The sequence below is a fragment of the Notolepis coatsorum genome, assembly GCF_963971535.1.
Source record: "Notolepis coatsorum genome assembly, chromosome: 1".
Classification (NCBI taxonomy): Eukaryota; Metazoa; Chordata; class Actinopteri; order Aulopiformes; family Paralepididae; genus Notolepis; species Notolepis coatsorum.
The window spans coordinates 167,210,145-167,230,926 of NC_140165.1; the positions used below are offsets into that span (position 1 = coordinate 167,210,145).

The following is a 20,782-nucleotide window of genomic DNA, read 5'->3' on the forward strand; positions in this document are numbered from 1 at the left end:
AACAAAACCGAAGGACAAGGAAACTATAAAAGAAGGAAGGGTCAACACGTCAGAATACCAGCGTTCTACTTGCTTGGTGCCTATATTCAATAAAAAATATACAAGCTATCTGAGGAAATTACATCAACCGATATATCAAACGTTAGCTAGTTAACAATGAAACAAATTACAGATGATTCTGACATCCGAGGTAATAACCTGTTTAAATGGCAAGGCATTGACTCATTAGCGAGAAGATGATCGACCGAACTGAAAGTTTCCACTTACACCGATTTGCGTCCACTCGCTACACAATGACGTAGACGACCCATCTTTCTTTTACAGTGTCCTTGCCGAAGAAGAGGATGTTAGTTCAGACCCTTTCCGTTGCGGGAAGAATGGATATTTGGCGGAGGACGAAACAAACACATTAGACTGTGAAACGAGATTGGAAAGAATACGTTTTTACCAAACCGGTAGTTTCACCGACAGGTTTCATCGGACATTACGGTACTCTAATTTCAGTGAAGCCGTTTGTCTTGTTATCCGCCTTCTGTCAGCCATGAAGAGAACCAGACTGAAGAAGAGCATGGTAAGAGATTGGAGAAACAGTCCCATTTAGTTTGACTCAAGTGCTTAAATTGGGGATACAAAAAAAAGTAGTTTGTCTCCCAAAGCCAGACACGAGAGAAGTAAGATTCAAACTTGTGATGTCAATCATGTATAAAGCTCAAAGAAGCTGCTCCATAGACAACGAATGGGAGACTGATGTTTTGTAGACTCATGTTTGTTTTCCCCTTCGGTACCAGTACCGTTTGCATGTGGGTCCCCCCGGCCCCCACCCGAGTAACGCAATCTGACAGGAGATTGCATTTGCAGATGACCTGCCATGTTCCAGGTCACTTCCGCATGGCAGGCCACCTGTAAATTCAATCTGTAAATTAGCCTCTTTCGTGACTGATGCATGCCAACAGCAACAGGGTTTGGATTCACTCGTCCAAACCCTGTTGGCGTGCATCACAGTCACGAAAGGGGCTATCTGTAAATACAATCTGGTGTCAAGAGTGCCTAACTCAGTTTGAGGAAAAGCCATGTGTAGAGAGTGGTGGGATTATAAAGATAAACAACAGCCCTTTACAAATTATGTAGTGAATATTGCCCAAACTGTACATTGGAGGGGGTTGAGTTTGGACATCTACAGGGGCCAGTTTCGGATTGCAGTCTCCCGTAGGTGCTCTTTTAGAGTGGTTTTGAAGGTGGGTAGTGATTCACATTCCTTTACAGATGTGGGTAGGGCGTTCCACATTCTTGTTGCATAATTGCGAAACGTGTTTAGTCCCTTGTTTGAGCCGAATCTGCGTTTAACATGATTTGTGGAGCTCCCTCTGGTGTTGTGGTCGTGGTATTCACTGACCTTTGGGAAGTATTTTGACATGTACATGGGTACCTTAGTGGTGTAGTGTATCTTGTAGACCAGGCCCATTGCAAGTTGCTGTACTCTGTCGTCTACTCTAAGCCATCCTAGGTGGTCAAAGTGCAGGGGTGAGGTGGGTTCTAGTAGTAAGGTCAAGCAGTAGTCTGACCAGTTTGTTTTGTGCTGTTTGTAATTTTGTTTTTTTAGCGCCTTTGAGGTACTTTGGTACCATGAGGTGCAAGCATAGTCGTAGTACCCTTGAATGAGTGCTCCTGCCAGAGTCTTCAGGGTATTCTTGTTTACCAGAGAGGATCCGGTACAAGAATCTAGTTCGTTTGTTGACTTTTTTTTATTACATTGGATGCCATTTTGTCACATGAAAGATTAGCCTCTAGGATGGAACCCAGGTATGTAATTTCAACTTTCCTTGTGACAATATTGTCACCCACTGCAACTGAGAAGCCGTCAGAGGTGGGACCAAGTCATTGTTTTGCAAGTCACAAGTCAGTCTCAAGTCTTGGTACTCAAGTCCCCAGTCCAGTGCCATGTCCCACTACTAAATGTCAAGTTTCAAGTTTCAAGTTTCTTTAATAGTTGTCATACAGAAGTACAGAATACTTTTGTACAAAATGCTTCTTACTGGTTACTGTTGCGCTCCAGAGACTGTGCAAGACAAGATAAGTATGAAATAAAAACATAGTAAAATTAGAAGTAAAAAAAAAGAGGTCACAGTGTTCAGTTTAGACATATGTACAATGTTCGATGCAGAATAGACGTAGTTACCATACAATATACAACACTGTGCAGTGTACTAATATACAATACTATACAATATTAGAACCGTACGGAGGGAGGTAGGCGGCAAGCTCCGTGAGCTATGGAATTGGAACAATCATCAAGGTACATAAGTGCTGTTTGCACAACTCAACCACACAACACTTATAACCAGAAAATTAAGTGGGCCCACATTTGAAACAAAAAGCCTATCTAAGGCTGCGGTTTCCAGGTCGCAACGTAGCGCGGTAGGCGAGTCAGACATTCGTTTTGCAACCTGAGAACTTTCGTTTTGTCACCTGAGCACAGTGATGTAGTACACTGCCAAAGCAGTAGGTGGCAGTAGGTGGCGAACATGAAGGCAATTTTCAACCAATCAGAACTTGTATGTGCCAATACACTTCCTGGAAAGAAATGTCAACACGCCGCCATCTTTAAATGCCTCTGCTATTTAGCCAATGCAGCACTTATTTTTCAGCAAAGTGTAATAAAAGTGCAATAAACAAAACGGATACATTCACTGTGTTCTGCCTCATTTGTTGATGAAACAAAACTATCATCGACACAATTGACCACCAAGAGCGGAGTTTAGTCTCATTGGCACTGATTTTGTTAGCTTACATGCTAACGCGATAGGAATATGCCATTATAACAGTATAGCATTGTGGCTAGAAGCTAACGTTAGCTCACGTTAGCCAGCCAGCACCAAACTGATGATATCGGGAGCTATCAGTAGCTAGATAACATTAGAGACAACGCCTTGTGTATTAAACAAAGGTGAATAGACGACTGGGCCATTTTGTTTAATGCTTGTTATGTTGAAAGATGAGCTCTGAGCTAACAGGGTTTGGTAGCTACGGTAGGTAGCTAACGTTAGCCAGCTGCTCATGCAATCGTTAATGCTAGCAGAATGAATGGATGTAAACTTTATTAACATATCGCAGAATGGGTACAATACGGCTCAATACAAACAATTGTTAAGGGAATGCAGACTGTTGTAGCTTGGACTGGGGTCCTTATAACAATAACTTGACAACACATGGTAGCTGCAGCTATAGCTCTGTTGTCACCGGACGTTGGTGAGGGCACGCAGATGTGGGTATCTACTGCGCATGGGCGTTGAGCAACAACGGCTCCGCGCAGATTACACAACACGTTGTCGGCGAGTATTGGCGAGTATCCAAAACAAACACAATTTCAGCGTTTTCAGTAGGGCCAAAACGTTTCCTGCCAAAACGGCATTTCTATCTAACAGGGACAGCAAACATATTCAGAACGTATTCAAAACGAAAACAAAAACACCTAGTCTAACCATGGCCTAAGGCGGCATTACCTAAAACAACAAACGTTGGGGTGCCCCTAGTCACTGGTGCACGTGCCAGCTCAAAGTATCTTATTCTCTTCGCCCTTAGAGGGCATGCTCTCGAAAAGGAGAATGTTCGCCGATAATGTTCCAGAGTGCTTGGAGCGCTAACAGCAGGGCTGTCTTAAATGCTTCGAAGCTTCGAACGTTCGATTCGATGGCACAAGCTTCGAACATAAAAAAAATAAAAATAAAAAAATATTAGTTAGGACAGCCGAATCCCGTCCAATCTTTCGCCGTCGACTAAAGACTCACTTCTTCAACCATTATCTGAAATGATAAAAAAAAAATTTTTTTAAATCTAACCGAGACTAACCTTACTGTCATGCACTTGTCCTAATAAACTAACCTACACTGTAACACGCAACACTTTGATGAACATTGTTACTCAGCTGATAGAGTTGTACCCTTCTTGCTGTCTTGTCGTACAGAACTTGTAAGTCGCTTTGGATAAAAGCGTCAGCTAAATGACTAAATGTAAGTGTGTGTGTGTGTGTGTGTGTAGGTGTGTGTGTGTGTGTGTGTGTGCGCGCACCTTGTAGAATTTCACACATAAGAAAGAAAGATACTGGGATGAATAAACAAAATAGGAAATAAAATGTAGAAATGCATGCAATACATAAATAAATATGAATCTCCATATATGAAATATAACATTTAGATAAGGTGCTACTGAGATGTTTTGGTGAGTTCTTTGTTTTTTTGTGGAAGTTGCCCTTCTTAAAAATGCATGAACATTCACTGATAATTGGTCTGTAGTGGAGTCTACAAGGTCTACATTGCCGGACCATGTAGAATCCGGACCTTGTAGACTGACATAATTCTGTGCATAGTTTAGTCTACACAGGCCATATTTCAAATAATCAAAATCTTACTTCATTCATCTTAAACATTCTTGATTTGGGGGATTGGTAGTTCCCATGAAATCTGAAGTTGTTCAAACGACAACAGCGATCCACCTTGAATTAAATCACACGCCGAGTGAAACCTTGTTGGCTGCGTCACAGTCACGAAAGGGGCTACTTAATTAATTAATCCAACCCACTTTATTTATAGAGCACATTTAAAAACAACAACGTTTACGAAAGTGCTGTACAAGTCCCACAACATAAGATAAAAAAAAATATATATATTAAAAAAAAAAAATAAAAAAAAAAATAAAAAAAAAATATGTTTTTATTTTTTTTCGAAGCTTCGAATTAAAATCGAAGCTCGGCCCCGAAGCTTCGATTGCCAAAAAAAGCTTCGAAGGTCAGCCCTAGCTAACAGTACCTGGTGTGAGTGCTGGCCTGCTCCCGCAACGAATGTCTGTGACGCGAGGTGGCCGTCGAACAATCCCGTGGTTGTCACCTGTGATAGCAAGGGGCTGGCTGGGCTGACGTTAGGCAGGCGAATAGCTGGACTGGCGGTCGGAGAATGCTGGAGGCGGGTGCGGTCCAGCGACGTCTGCTGCGGGGCTGGGAGACGGTGGAGCGACGCGTGCTAACTAGGCTAACAGGCCTATACTTGAAGCTAAGCTTTAGTCAGTGTGACCAAACTATTCTCCCGACTATACGTTCTAAACGCAGCACGTGGAGGATCAACAGTGCAGTCCGGCTGTCGTACGTCTTCTTGGTTCAAACGTACCCTAATCACTATACTGGTAAGCTAAACTTTCGCATACGACGGTACTTTCCCACAACGTGGCCGGAGTCGTATTTCGCATGTCCTTGTGATGATGAGCTCTTCGTCCACACGTCCGCTTGCTTCTCTGGAAATGGAAGAAGAGGGCGTCCCGTGTATCTAGCTCCTCCTTCATGCCAGTCTCTTCCTCACCTGTCCTTTGCCAGCCCAACGTCGCACCAGCTCCCCCTGGCGACAGTCGAGCGCCATGTCCCACTACTAAATGTCAATATTAGAATAGAGAATCAAGACGGGTCAGCGAGTTACACAACGTTATCATGAACACAGTGAAGTACAAGGAATTAGAGTTGGACACATTGAATTATTGTTAGACATATTCAGGTGTCTACACATTCATGGTATGGTATTGTTTAAATTGTACATCTTTTTGCACATCTTTGTGCAATTGTCCAGAATTCCAACAATTCTGGACCTGAATGTACCAGTTAATTGTAATCATCTCTCTCTCCTGTCCACCCACCCAACCCCCACCTACCCAACCTCCTCCAATGTACAGTTTCTACGTCAAATGTATATACACTCTTTTCTGGACACTTTTTGTATCACAAACCGTACTGTATTTGCAAATCTGGTATGTCATAAATGTATAGATGTAGCAGTACTGTCTATCTGTATGTCGTGTGTGTCATATATGTTATGATGAATTGAAAATGGGGGACCCTGATGTAAACAAGAAGATGAAAGTCTTTCTCTGGTCTGCATCCCCTTAACAATTGTATTGAACTGTACTAGTCTGTACCCATTCTGCAATCTGTTAATAAACTTTTCAATCAATCAATCAAAGCCAGGTTGTGGAGGAGAGAGACGGGGAGGAACAGGTTATAGACTGCTTTGCCCATCCTGAGCCTGCTATGATGCAGGTGTTTTTACATCACCACCCAAAACAAGATTCAGCCAAGAGCGAGTGAGTACACTGGTCCACTTGCACTGGTCCACTTGTCCCTGGCACTTAATACTACCCAGCTTTGTAGTGGTTTGGGGGAATAGTACAGTAGGTACGCATATTTAAGGGGACCGCAAGGATGGTGTACTGTCGGGTGGTGCCCGACCGATTATGGTGGGCCAGTCTGGGCCAAAAATGCCAGGGCAGATTTTTTGGTCCCAGTCCAGCCCTGCTGTTGACCTGGATATTACATACTTGAGAGACATGTTCAACTTCACTGATTGATATCAGTAAATGGTTGGTATTATAAAATAAGGTTGAATAATCACACTTAAAATCGACTGCTGGCAAGAAGAAATAATAAAAGTTACACTAGCCAGGATTAATCAGGCATCTCATTATTCCACACCAGGCTTGAGTGTGAAGAAGTGGCTAATCTAGTCCACAGTTGTAATGAGATTCTGTTAATACATATTGTTATTAGTAATTACCTGCATTGCTTTTACCCTTTTCGGCTGTGACGCACTTTAGGCTGCAATTATTGTATGAAAGGTGCTATAAAAATAAGGTTTATTATTATTAGTATGAAAAATAGCTTACCAAAGATGTTATTAAAAGTTAATGCTGATAATAATACTAATAATAATACTGATAATAATGCTGATAATAGAAAGTTGAATGTCAAAAGTGTAATCGTGATATATCGGTTGCAATAATACTGCAGCCTGTTTGGGACCACCATCTTTATAGGCTAGAACTCAACGTTTGCTATAATCTTTTGGAATTCCTTTAAATCTTTTTACAACATTTAGACTGTACGCTGCTATCGCCCAATTGCCAACCTTGGAATTCTATTATCTCTAAGTTACCGTTGACCCCGGTTGCAAAGAGCACCTCTGAGCTGAGGTCCATTATGTCTCTTCCACCTCCCCTGCGTCACTGTGCGTCACTGGGGAAATGAGATGTGAAAAGATTTTACAAGGAGAAAAGGTTATCTGTTTTAACGTCAGTCAGGGTTTGGACCGCTCCTTTCTTGGTGTTCAGGAGGTTTATGTATAGTATAGGTCTTTAGTTTGACTGTAAGTAGGTTTATGTATAGGTCTTTAGTTTGACTGTAAGTAGGTTTATGTATAGGTCTTTAGTTTGACTGTAAGTAGGTTTATGTATAGGTCTTTAGTTTGACTGTAAGTAGGTTTATGTATGTGGTCTTTAGTTTGACTGTAAGTAGGTTTATGTATGTGGTCTTTAGTTTGACTGTAAGTATAGGAGAATATAGTACAGTAATTATGACAGAGGTCGGTCTTGCTGAGTTTGTTTTTTGAACCGAAGAGAATGGACTGTTGAGGTGTAATGATAGTTTGTTATCAGCGAGCCAGGTGCAGATTCTGCTGAGTATGGTAATGACAAAGTAACTAGGGAATAGGGATGCACCGAAATTTCGGCCACCGAAAGTTTTCGGCCGAAAATGGCCAAAAATGCCCTTTCGGCTTTTGGCCGAAAGAGTTTTTTCACCGAAAATATATCGCCGAAACAGAAACAACCTGTAACCTAACGTGTGTTGTTGTGATGATGTCATCAAAACGCGGCTTCAGTCATTACATGTTTAACGTGAGCTCTTCAGTCCTGCGTTCTGCAGCCTGTGAAAACTCCTCTTGGAACTCGGGGGAGTCGCGCTGTTTCTATGTAAACTCTGCGCGCAATGCTTTATATCCTTATTTACTATATGCCCGTCGCGGTTAATCACTGAGTGATCTAATATGCATATTCTTCAGAGCGAGAGGGGGGGGGGGGGGGGGGGGTTGTGTTTCTCACATTGACACTGTCTGTCGTTGATAATATAATCTGAAGAGCATTATTATTATTCTCGAGCATGCACGTCGCGCGTCTACTGTGCCAAAGTCAAGAGAGCACATTCATCTGGGGACTAGAAAGGTGCGCTCGGTAGAGCACAGATGTCCACATGTCTTCTCTCTCTATCTATCTATCTACCTCTCTCTCTCTATCTCTCTATCTCTCTCTTTCTTTCTCTCTCTCTCTCTGATTGAAAACTTTATTAACAGATTGCAGAATGGGTACAATACAGTACAGCTCAATACACACAATTGTTAAGGGGATGCAGACCAGAGAAAGACTTTCGTCTTGTTTACATCAGGGTCCCCCATTTTCAATTCATCAGGACATATATGACATACACAACATACAGATAGACAGTACTGCTACATCTATACATTTATGACATACCAGATTTGCAAATACAGTACTGTTTGTGATACAAAAAGACCCATAATAGTGATTATTTATTATTTAAGTTAAGTTTTGCCATAATCATATATTTTTCCATAATCGGGTAGCTGAACAACATTGGTAAAAAAAATTCTATTCTATGAATAATTTTCGGCCTTTCGGCATTCGGTTTTCGGCCAACTGTTTTCTATTTTTCCCTAAAAGTAACTTTGAAGTCTGTACAGTCATGCCGCTGGTGCATGTGTTTTCTAGCCTATGGGCTAGGGCATTTTCATCCAAACGCATACTATGTGGTTGAGCAGCATGCGGCTCTTTGCCCGTCAATGTGCGGCTCTTCCATCCATAAAAAATAAAAAAATAAATAATATTTTTTTTTAACTTTTTTAACCTTTTTTTTTTATGTCACTCATTCCATAAGGATGTAGAATAAACATTAAAAAAAATTAAATGGTCCATTTGCATGTTCTTGGTATCTGAATCTAGGGACATATATGGATCAGTGTCAGAAATAGTGTGTCTGTTACTAGGCTTGAGTAAATTGTAATGAACCAAAGGAGAATATCAATTCTATTTAAATTATTTTTATCTTTGACTGTGAATAACACCATGCTAAAATTGACCAGACCTGAAAAATCTAAGCAAATGAATAAAGGGAAGATTATTAAACAGAAGGTTTTGTAGATACAGTACTGAATTCTGCCATCTTTTTTATAATGTAAATTTCTCCACCATTTTTCATCATTTTGCAACACCGTTTTTTGCAAGACGTTCACAGAAAGGTAGAGAAACTAACTGCGTTCTGTTTTATGGCAATAACGTTCAGGTTTGTGGGAGATAATCCCAAAAAATAAGAGAAATAAAAAAGTAAATCCAGAAGTCAGATGATTGACAGGGGCTGGTGTGAGCTGGGTAGGGTAGTTTTTCGAAATTTGAAAGCCCTGAGTATCTTCCTTCAAAAGACTACACTCACTTTTGGATGTGCCACTTCCTCCTGTCAATATGCGCCGGTTTCCGACTCAATGCCCTGAGATTTCTATAATCTTATATTTCACTAATAACAGTTAAAATAATTGGTAAACAAACGTAATGCTGAAAATATACACTTTTACTGTATATCTCGGGCTTAACTCTTTCAGTGCCACGCCTGGTTTTCCGTTTTACCGCTTGAATGCCACCATCGGCGCCAATATCGCCTAATCTATGTTTTAAATTATGGCTATGTGTCTAATCTGCCCATCGCATTATCAAAGACTATTTTTACAGTCAGTGCTGTGAAGGCAGATTGTTTTTTTATCGCGTCGTTTCCGTTTCAGAGCAGTTAGAAAAGCCCCCGTTTTGATATAAAAAACAGCTCATTCTGGAGCATTCTATGAAAATCGTCTTTTAGTGGAATATTCCACAACGTTGATATTCGTCGGCCTTTTTATGAATCGTTTTCAAATAAACGCTAGATGATCAATATTATACGTGCACGCAAGCACATTACGGCCGCGCACTGATAATCGCTCCGTTGATTTCCTCCCAGACTTTTACAGTGAAACCGAAAGAAGACATTTCACAAAACAGCTTATAACTTCATCAAACTTACTCCGATTATCTTACCACTGATAACATAGAGTCCTTACCTGACATCAGATGGTATCCAACTGGTATATTCCAATTCCTGATCACCATTCGAAAAAATCGATACGTGTATGGATCCAACGCGACACTGTAGATCTCCATGATCCGCGGGGATCTGAGGCTCCAGAATGAACTGTGGTAACCCCGGCTGGATCAGTGAACTGGAAAATGTGGAGTACCGGATTTTTTTCCCCATCATTTTCATTGAGTCCATTCCAAAATCACTTATGTCATCTGGGAGACGACAGGGGGCGCTTTTTTCCACAGTGATCACCGGCGCAGCTCGGCTATACTCGGGTAGGCTCGGGTGATGCAATAATTTTTCAGATCGCAAAAAAATAATAATAATAATGGGGAAATCTCGTGAGTGGCACGCAACCACCTATAAAAAAACGAGAGAAATCTCGTGAGTGGCACTGAAAGAGTTAAGAGGTTAACCCTGTGAGGCCCAAATTAAAAAGACATTAGCAACTTCAGAGGGTGGGACATATAAACACATTTACTATCAAATAGCATTGTGAGGCTGAACAACAGGACCAATTGACTATACATGTGCTTAAAGGGGAACTATCTTATAAATGGCCTTTTTCAGTGTTTACCATTGTTTCTTAGCTATGTGGACTTATATTAATAGGATTTATGTCTCTAATTCTCATATTGGCGCATTCTTCCAATTCTCCTCTCACAATATTCACCCTCACTGAACTGAGTCATCTGAAAATGTGCATATCTGTGATGTCAGAGATTTCTCAGCTGCATAATAATGTGGCAGTTGATGTGGCAGTTGGCACCAGGCCACACAGTGGTTGGAGCCCAGCCTCAAAACGGCTTAAGATCTTGAGGTAGAAAAATGCGGTTTTTGAGTACTTGATTAGAAATACAAAACAATGAATTTTTTATTTTTTTTTGAAAAAAACCTAGGTGTTCCATAGACTCACAGGAATTGTGTAAAAGTGCCCAAATGGTGAAAGAAATAGTAAAATAGTTCCCCGTTAACATTTAAAAAAATAAACATTCTTTTTTTAAATGGCTAAAAGTGATTTTGTAATTTTGCAACCGTGGGTCTCACAGGGTACTTTTAACCCTGTGAGGCCCAAATAAAAAAGACATTAGCAACTTCAGAGGCCAGAGGGTGAGACCTATAAACGCATGAAGGGTGCCGTGACTGAAAAAAAAGGTTGAGAAACGCTGGTATATGGTAGGGCTGGGCGATATGGCCTAAATATGATATCACGATATTTTCTGACCTTTCGGCGATACACGATACACATCACAATGTTTTTCTTTTTTACCCCAAACAATTCATTATGAGGCTTACCAAGACAGTATTTGAGTTTGCAAGCTAACATTAAAGACAAAATAAAATACCCATGCATTTAGCATTTTTATATTATATATTAGATTTAGATTATTAGATTATATATTGCATATATTTAGCAATGAGATATTATATGATTTAGATATGAAATATGATGAATTGAAAATGGGGGACCCTGATGTAAACAAGACTCTGGTCTGCATCCCCTTAACAATTGTATGTATTGAGCTGTACTGTACCCATTCTGCAATATGTTAATAACGTTTTAAATCAATCAATCAATCAATCAATCAATAGCATTTTAATGAAACTACTGTATATATGTATGTCTCTAAATGTTTTGATGAATTGAAAATGGAGGACCCTTATGTAAAAAAGCCGAAAGTATTTTTCTGGTCTTCATCCTCCTGTACTGTATTGTACCCATTCTGCAACCTTTTAATAAAGTTTTCATTCATTCATTCTGACGGAAACATAATCATTTTGATTGACAGTCGAGTCTGCCAATTACGTCACACCGCTTGCCCCCGCCCTGCTGTTCATAGCACCAATCGGCAAGCGCTATTCGTTTTTGACTTCCTGAATGTCCTGTGTGCTGACATCAACAAAGCTACTTACATTAGCTCCCCGCGGCCGTCGAGTAGGAGACCAGTGCTCCACAGGATGACTAAATGAGGCATAATGATTTTACTACAACGAATGTTATAATAAAAGCCTTTCCATACATCTGTCTGATTGAAAACTTTATTAACAGACCGCGGAATGGGCATATCTCAGCACAGGCTGAGATATGAACGAGTAACGTGTGGACAGATTGACGCGACACAATCCTCTTAGGCAAAACATCACGATATCCACGATACGTTGAAAAAGTGTATCGTTAATGAACTGTACCCGATATTTATATAATATCGTCATATCGCCCAGCCCTAGTATATGGTGTGGCTCTTTGTGGTACCACAGTCATTTTTGTGGCTCTTAGTCTCTGACTGGTTGGCCACCCCTAATCAGACCCTTTGTCAGACCCTGTCTTTGTCGGACAAGTGTGGCGGTTCTAATGCTCGGATTGAGAAGAAACAATTACTCCCGTGGTGGATTCTGTGTTGGATTATTTTGGCGAAACGATGGACATCAATACTTGGAATGGCGATCAGATAATTGGAATATTCTTTTCGGGGTACATCCTAGTCAAGGTAAGGGCTGCTATATGGTATCAATCTTGCGTTGATCCAAGAATGTTTTCATTGCGATCCAAGTGTATGTGTGTAACACAAGTCCATAACGTATTCCGTTGGTGACGATTAAAGCATCGAAAAACAATCCCCCCCCCCAACCTTTCATGCATTCATGATGGAACATAATACCGATCATATGCATTTGATTTTTTTTATTGTAGCGTGTGTAGGGAAAAAAACGCCAGATTTAGTATAATACACATTGTGGCTTATAACCAGCCTCTCAGGAATTGGCCCGGATCATTCCGAAATAACACTCTCCTAGGGCTGGGCGATATAACTATAACGATAAATATCGCGATATATTTTAATAATCGATATCGAATATCGAAATAAAAAAAAAATCGAAAAATCGTTTTTTTTTTTTTTTTTTTTTACCTGCAACAGGGCAGTTTTAAAACCAGAGATAGTGGACAGACTTGTCTTTCTTGCCTGCAACTTAAAGTAATGGCTTTGCTTGTCCAAATGACAATACTGACCAAATTCAGATTTCTTTTTCTCTTGTCCATTTATTTTGTTTGCTTTCTAATTTAAAATACATTTTGAAACCGTCTGTACACAGTAGGCTATGTGTGCTAGCAGAACTAGACTCCAGTCACGAGTCACAGTGCACATGTGCTGTGGTTTGTCCACCAAAAAAGCGCCAAAAGATCGAAAATAAACTAGCAGAGCCAGAACTGTTCAACTCCTCTGGAGCCACAGCCAGCAGAGAAGCCGGTTTACTTTAGCTTTTAAACCAGCTGCAGCCTGAGAACTGGAGTGTGAGGGGATGTAACACTAAAGATGGCGGCAATGACAAAGAATTGCTGCAAAATAAACATACATATGTTGTTAAAAAAAAAAAAAAAAAAAAAAAAAAAAAAAATTTAATTTTTTTTTATACTTATAACAATTCGATAATTATCGATATCGTGAAATAAAATAAAATTATCATATCGTTATCGCGATATGATTTTTTTCCATATCGCCCAGCCCTACACTCACCCCACGTAGGGGTGGACGGTATGGTCTAAAATTTATATCACGGTATAATTTGAAGCATAGACGGTAACGGTATATATCACGGTATCATCGTTTTTGATAACATTTTTTTTTTAATTTTATATAATTATTATTATTTTTTTTATAAAATATATATATTATATAATTAGACTTGTGCTTGTATTATCTGCGAGACATCGCCACCACGCAACAAGCTCCACTGTCTGTGTGTACTCTAGTAGCCTCCATCTACGGCCAGGATTCTCCGGAGCTGCACCTGGACCTATACTCGAGTAGCCTCGAGCAGAGCTACGGCCAGGATTCTCCGGCGCTGCACCTGGACCCTATTGTATTGGTATAACGTTAGCAAGCCCTCAGCTCGAATACGCATCGAATCAGTGTTATAAGACATTGATATCAGGAGCTATCTGTAGCTACTGCATATATAACGTTAATACAACGCCTCAGTGAATTATTTAGTTCAATGGGACATTTCGTTTTGAACGGTGAACTAACTTGCGTTAACGTGAGCTAACAGGTAGCATACACGTCTCTAGTACTAGACTTTGTGGAGCGTTTGTTGATGTCAGGAGTTATCGGTAGCTGGCCGACTAGATACCGTTCGGTTAGACAATGCCCCATCATGTATTAAACTAAAAGTGAATAGTTGACTGGGTAATTTTGTAACGTTAGCTAAGCTAACGTTAGCTCAGGGAGACGCCGCCGTCCTCCCGACAGCTCCCGTGTCCCGTCCCACTAGACTACTAGACCTGTGTTTAAATGCGTGCGGTAGGGGCTGGCACGCCCACTGCGCGAAGCCTCCTAAATAACTTTTTCCAGTTCGCACATATCTATTATCTATGACTAATTCTATCTATTTTTAGGGGCAAATGCGAGTGAAATAGTCGCGCTGTGGTTACATGACGTCATTGCTATTTTAGAGCTGCACTACCGGTTACACGGTATAGTCAAAATCCATACCGTAGAGCAAATTCATACCGTTTATACCGTATACCGTTTATACCGTCCACCCCTAACCCCACGGTATAAAACGGGAACGTATGGATGGAAATATTTTCTTTTTTGCATCTTGACCAGAAGAAACCCAGTGTCAAATGACTATAGTATTGTATCCATAGCTATAATATAGTTATAGCTCTACAAACAAGGTGACAGACTATTAGTTTAATGGGTGGCATCGCATAGCCTTTTCCCGGAAACAGCGTGGCACAGAGGTCGCTGTGTGGGCGTATAGCCATTGTGTGCCAGCGCTTTGTTCAATGGGGATAAATGCCGGTGTTTGCAGTGCTAAAACTATATTAAATATTATAGCTATGGATCTAATAACATAGTCGATTTGTCAGTGAGTTTCTTCTCGTCAAGATGCAAAAAACAGAATTTTTTCATCCATACATTTCCGTTTTATACCGTGGTGAATATGAGTTTAGTTTTAGAGTGATTCTGTGTAATTCCAGGAAACGCAGCCAAACAGCCTTTTACTGCATTTCATTATAAATCATGCCATTTCTCACCTGGATCAATAATCAATCTGAAATCAACGCTAGATTATCGGTATTATGTTTCATCATGCATCATCATGCATCAACCAACGGGACACCCCACACACCGCAGACGCAGACACACGCTCCGATCGCGGGGAAATAATTATCGGATCAACGCAAGATTGATAACATATAGTCCTTACCTTGTCTATGATGTACTGCAAAAAGAAATCCAATTATCTGATCGCCATTCCAAATACTGATCGCGATCATGTTTCCAACGTAATCCAGCATTGAACATGAACGGGGGGGGGGGGGGGGGGCCTCGTCGATGCAACTGTGGTAACCGCTTGTCTTGACCGAGTGTTTAGACTCCGCCCCCACGCCGCAGCTCGGCCCAGACAACAAGCCACATCGTTTCAAATGGAGTGCAATAGCGGCCGCAAGGCGTTAGGTGGCGGTATTGGACGTTTGCGATCTCAGACTGAGACCCATTCCCAATGAAAACATCAGGCTGGATGGATGAATTATGAATGGATATAGCGAATAAAAGAAATAACGATGAAAACCCGACTTTTCTCAGGTTTGGCACTCAAGCGATGGCGAGTTAACCCGAAATATGTCGGGTCTGGCGTCCATTGTGTTAATGGTTCACATTGGGCGCCAATAACGTCGTACAACGTGTTTCAAGGTCATGCTAATTCTGCCAAACCACGGGGTACGACGTTATTGATATCATATTTCATTTTTTCGCCATGGTATTCATAATTCCCTCACCCAGCCTCGGCTGATACAGTGGGAGCCTGCACAACTCTGCAACGCTTCAATACTGCCGCCTGGTGGATGATCGGCGAGTTACAACCGGAAATGGATCTCTGGTGATCTCCGTGCATCTGGGAAATGAGTCCGCACTCACATATTGTTGCGGGACTCTAGACACAGTGTATATGGATCGCTGCCATAACTCAATAATCGATATGATTTGGGCGTTTATTATTATTATACAAACCGGAAATGGATCTAGTAGATCGCCGTCAAATAAGTGGGATCTTTTTCCTCCAGTCTCATCGGCGAACAGTAAGAGGACAGTAACGTTAGTTTCAGCGTGTTTGTTTATTATTATGAATGCAAACTGCTCTGATCAATATATCACCCATACTACATAAAGCATTTACTGACGATCACGGATATAAACGACCCCCCCCCCCCTGTTCATCCGCGCATGATGAGTCATAACGTTTAGGATCATGTACAGTTGAAATTTTTAATATAGCGTGTATCGGCAACAAACGGCAGTTGATAATCTATATATGCGTTTATGCCTATAACTCACGTTCTAGGAATTACTGCAGAAAACGATAAAAACATATTTATATTCTAGACGATATTTTCGTATGAATGGAAATTTTGAAAAAGTATAACGTTCCTACATCCTGAACGATAGATAATCGATGTTGATGTTGAATATATATATATATATATATATATTAGTGCTGTCAAACGATTAAAATATTTAACTCGATTAATCGCATGATTGTCCATAGTTAACTCGCGATTAATCGCAAATTAATCGCATTTTTATTTTAATTTTTTTTTACCTTAAACAGATCTTTTTCAAGTTCCAAGTTTTAATACTCTTATCAACATGCGAGTCAACAAATGCTTGCTTTATGCAGCCATTTAACACAAAAGGATGACCCTCATGCATTGCAAATTTGCATCAAATTCAAAACAGAGTGATGCACAAAATAACTTAAAGGATAACTCCACTATTTTGGGAAATTAGCTTATTTAACATCTTCCCTGGAGTTAGACAAGAAGATGCATACCTTTTTTGTCTCTGTGCGTGCATTTTAGCTTTGGGAATAGATGCTCCGTTAGCATAGCTTAGCTTCATCACTGGAAGTGAGGCAGGACAGTAGCCTTACAGTGCCTTACAGTGTATTGCAAGGTCTGACATTGACCAAACTTGATATGCATGACCTTGGTGGGCTCTAGGTCAACTCCTGAAAAGGGGGTCAATGTCAGACTTTGCAATCAAAAGTTAGGAGGCTAATAACCCTTGCCATAATTTCAGTGCGCCCCTAACTTTTGATTGCAAGGTCTGACATTGACCCCCTTTTCAGGAGTTGACCTAGAGCCCACCAAGGTCATGCATATCAAGTTTGGTCAATGTCAGACCTTGCAATACACTGTAAGGCACTGTAAGGCTACTGTCCTGCCTCACTTCCAGTGATGAAGCTAAGCTATGCTAACGGAGCATCTATTCCCAAAGCTAAAATGCACGCACAGAGACAAAAAAGGTATGCATCTTCTTGTCTAACTCCAGGGAAGATGTTAAATAAGCTAATTTCCCAAAATAGTGGAGTTATCCTTTAAAGGGGAACTCCAACATTTTGGGAAATTAGCTTATTTAACATCTTCCCTGGAGTTAGACAAGAAGATACATACCTTTTTTGTCTCTGTGCGTGCATTTTAGCTTTGGGAATAGACGCTCCGTTAGCATAGCTTAGCTTCATCACTGGAAGTGAGGCAGGACAGTAGCCTTACAGTGCCTTACAGTGTATTGCAAGGTCTGACATTGACCAAATTTGATATGCATGACCTTGGTGGGCTCTAGGTCAACTCCTGAAAAGGGGGTCAATGTCAGACCTTGCAATCAAAAGTTAGGGGGCGCACTGAAATTATGGCAAGGGTTATTAGCCCCCTAACTTTTGATTGCAAAGTCTGACATTGACCCCCTTTTCAGGAGTTAACCTAGAGCCCACCAAGGTCATGCATATCAAGTTTGGTCAATGTCAGACCTTGCAATACACTGTAAGGCACTGTAAGGCTACTGTCCTGCCTCACTTCCAGTGATGAAGCTAAGCTATGCTAACGGAGCGTCTATTCCCAAAGCTAAAATGCACGCACAGAGACAAAAAAGGTATGTATCTTCTTGTCTAACTCCAGGGAAGATGTTAAATAAGCTAATTTCCCAAAATGTTGGAGTTCCCCTTTAAAAGAAAATAATCATTTAAAACAATGAATAAAGTGTGCATGAAATAATAGGGGAAAGAAAACGTTAGGAACTTGTTACATTCACACACACAAGGGCTGATTAATCACATACCCCCCTCTCTCCCTCACACACACAATCTCCCAGCTCTCTCTTTTGCCCCTTCCTCATCTCTCTCACCCCCTTCTCTCTCTATATCTCACACACACACACACACACACACACACACACACACACACACACACACACACACACACACACACACACACACACACACACTTCAGAAACAAACATACGGTAGTATCAATGAGAGCATCAATAATACACCTGAGTGAAGTCTAGTAAACATTTTTTTTTTTTTTTTTTTTTAGTTAATCTTGAGTTAAAAAAATTAGTGGCATTAATAGAATCGGGAGTTAACGCGATATATTTGACAGCCTTAATATATATATAACCCTGACTAACCTTACTGTCATGCACTTGTCCTAATAAACTAACCTACACTGTAACACGCAACACTTTGATAAACATTGTTACTCAGCTGTAGGGCTGACCCCTATTAATCGATTAGTCGACTAATCGGTCGAAAGGGGCCGTAGTCGACTGGCCAACCTCTTAGTCGAATATAATAATAAAAAAAAATTCAAAAGAAAAGAGGCATAGAAGCGTGGCTAACGCTAATGGCACGCATACCAGAGGCTAACTGCCTACGAAAACAGGCACAGAGGCACTGAAAGAGGATTTCACCCATCTAATGAACACACTATACTACAAATATCAAGATGTATCCATCAGTGGACCAATTGCATGCTTTTGCAGAGGACAAGAAGCCTTCAGTCGACTCCTTCAGACATTACGCACCCCCCACAGCCCAAATGGAATGATAAAAAAATATATATATATATTTTAGTCGACCAATAGTCGTACAGAACTTGTAAGTCACTTTGGATAAAAGCGTCAGCTAAATGACTAAATGTAAATGAATGGGCCATAGTAATGTCAATTTAGCAATACAATTAAAAAAGTTATAGCCCTGCAAAGAAGGTGAACATCTCCATAGGCTTAGAGTGGTGGCAGAGAGTGGTATGAGACGGGCAAACTCCGTGGCAGTTAATGTGTTAATGGTTAACATACCGTTGTATTCGTTCTGTACACAGCCGTACTTAACCGTAGATCCATCCAATACTGAAATGGTTTGGTACGGATATGTCTACCTTTACATAGGGCTGGGCGAGATAACGATAAATATCGCGATATAGTTTAATAATCGATATCGAATATCGAAATAAAAAAAAAATCGAAAAATCGCTTTTTTTTTTTTACTTTTTTTTTTTTTTACCTGCAACAGGGCAGTTTTAAAACCAGAGACAGTGGACAGACTTGTCTTTCTTGCCTGCAACTTAAAGTAATGGCTTTGCTTGTCCAATGACAATACTGACCAAATTCAGATTTCTTTTTCTCTTGTCCATTTATTTTGTTTGCTTTCTAATTTAAAATACATTTTGAAACCGTCTGTACACAGTAGGCTATGTGTGCTAGCAGAACTAGACTCCAGTCACGAGTCACAGTGCACATGTGCTGTGGTTTGTCCACCAAAAAAGTGCCAAAAGATCGAAAATAAACTAGCAGAGCCAGAACTGTTCAACTCCTCTGGAGCCACAGCCAGCAGAGAAGCCGGTTTACTTTAGCTTTTAAACCAGCTGCAGCCTGAGAACTGGAGTGTGAGGGGATGTAACACTAAAGATGGCGGCAATGACAAAGAATTGCTGCAAAATAAACAAACATCTGTTGTTAAAAAAAAAAAAAATGTTTTTTTTTTTGTTTTTTTTTATACTTATAACAATTCGATAATTATCGATATTGAGAAATAAAATAAAATTATCATATCGTTATCGCGATATGATTTTTTTCCATATCGCCCAGCCCTACCTTTACACCCCTAAAATAAATGTATCTGACTAAAATGTATAGTTAAGTCAGTCAGACAACATCAGGCCATGCAGCTGGAATTTACCTCAGTCTCATTAACAGCCTCTCTAATAACTCTCGCTCTCGCTCTCTCTCTCTCTCTCTCACAGGTAACTGCAGGAGGTTTTCAGAGGAACATTGTGTCTTTCTTTTCCCCTAAGAAAGACAACCAGGTAAAGTCGCTCTCCTAGGGCTGGGCGATATGGCCAAAAATGATATCACGATAAGGATAGGATAATATTATCATATCACTCGAGTCGATATCGATATTGTTAAGTATTAAAATACCGTGGTGAATATGAGTATAGTTTTAGAGTAATCCTGTCTAATCCCAGAAAACTACGCTATGCAGCAATATGTGCATTTCACTAAAGACGTTGCCGTTTCTTGCCTGTACACGCTACTAGGGGTGCACGATATTGATTTTTTGACCCCGATATCGATAACTTTCTGCTCCTCAAGACCGATACCGATAACCGATATATATATATTTATTGTATTATAATAATTATTTTTATGTATATTCCTGTAGTTTTGACCTAACCAGATTTATCATGACATGAGCGTTACTAGTACTACTATGAACAAAACAAAGCCAAGAGAACAGTTTTGACTCTTCAAATAAAGTGACTATTTATTTTTCCAAATAAATATAATTTGAGTCAATCACAAAATTCACAATCCGTCAATGTCATTAACAATGTGTTTCCCTGAACAATGAGTGAACTAAAAACCAACAGGTATTGTGCTTTGTCAGTAGGGATGGGTACCTGTGAATCGATACCGGTACCCAACGGTACCTTTTTTCGGTACTTTA

At 40.4% G+C, this 20,782-nt stretch overlaps 1 protein-coding gene across 4 annotated transcripts in view; it reads left to right on the forward strand.

Annotated features, from left to right (window-relative positions):
• Window positions 1-391: 391 nt before the first annotated feature.
• dna2 (DNA replication helicase/nuclease 2) overlaps window positions 392-20,782 on the forward strand; it is a 137,118-nt gene continuing 116,727 nt past the window's right edge. For all 4 annotated transcript variants that reach the window (XR_014620191.1, XM_084323615.1, XM_084323616.1 and 1 more), the window contains exons 1-2: window positions 392-571; window positions 20,076-20,138. Coding sequence is in view for 3 of the 4 variants with exons in the window: in XM_084323615.1 (XP_084179741.1) it covers window positions 542-571; window positions 20,076-20,138 (93 nt within the window). In the remaining variant the exon portion in view is untranslated. The remainder of the gene's footprint in view (window positions 572-20,075; window positions 20,139-20,782) is intronic.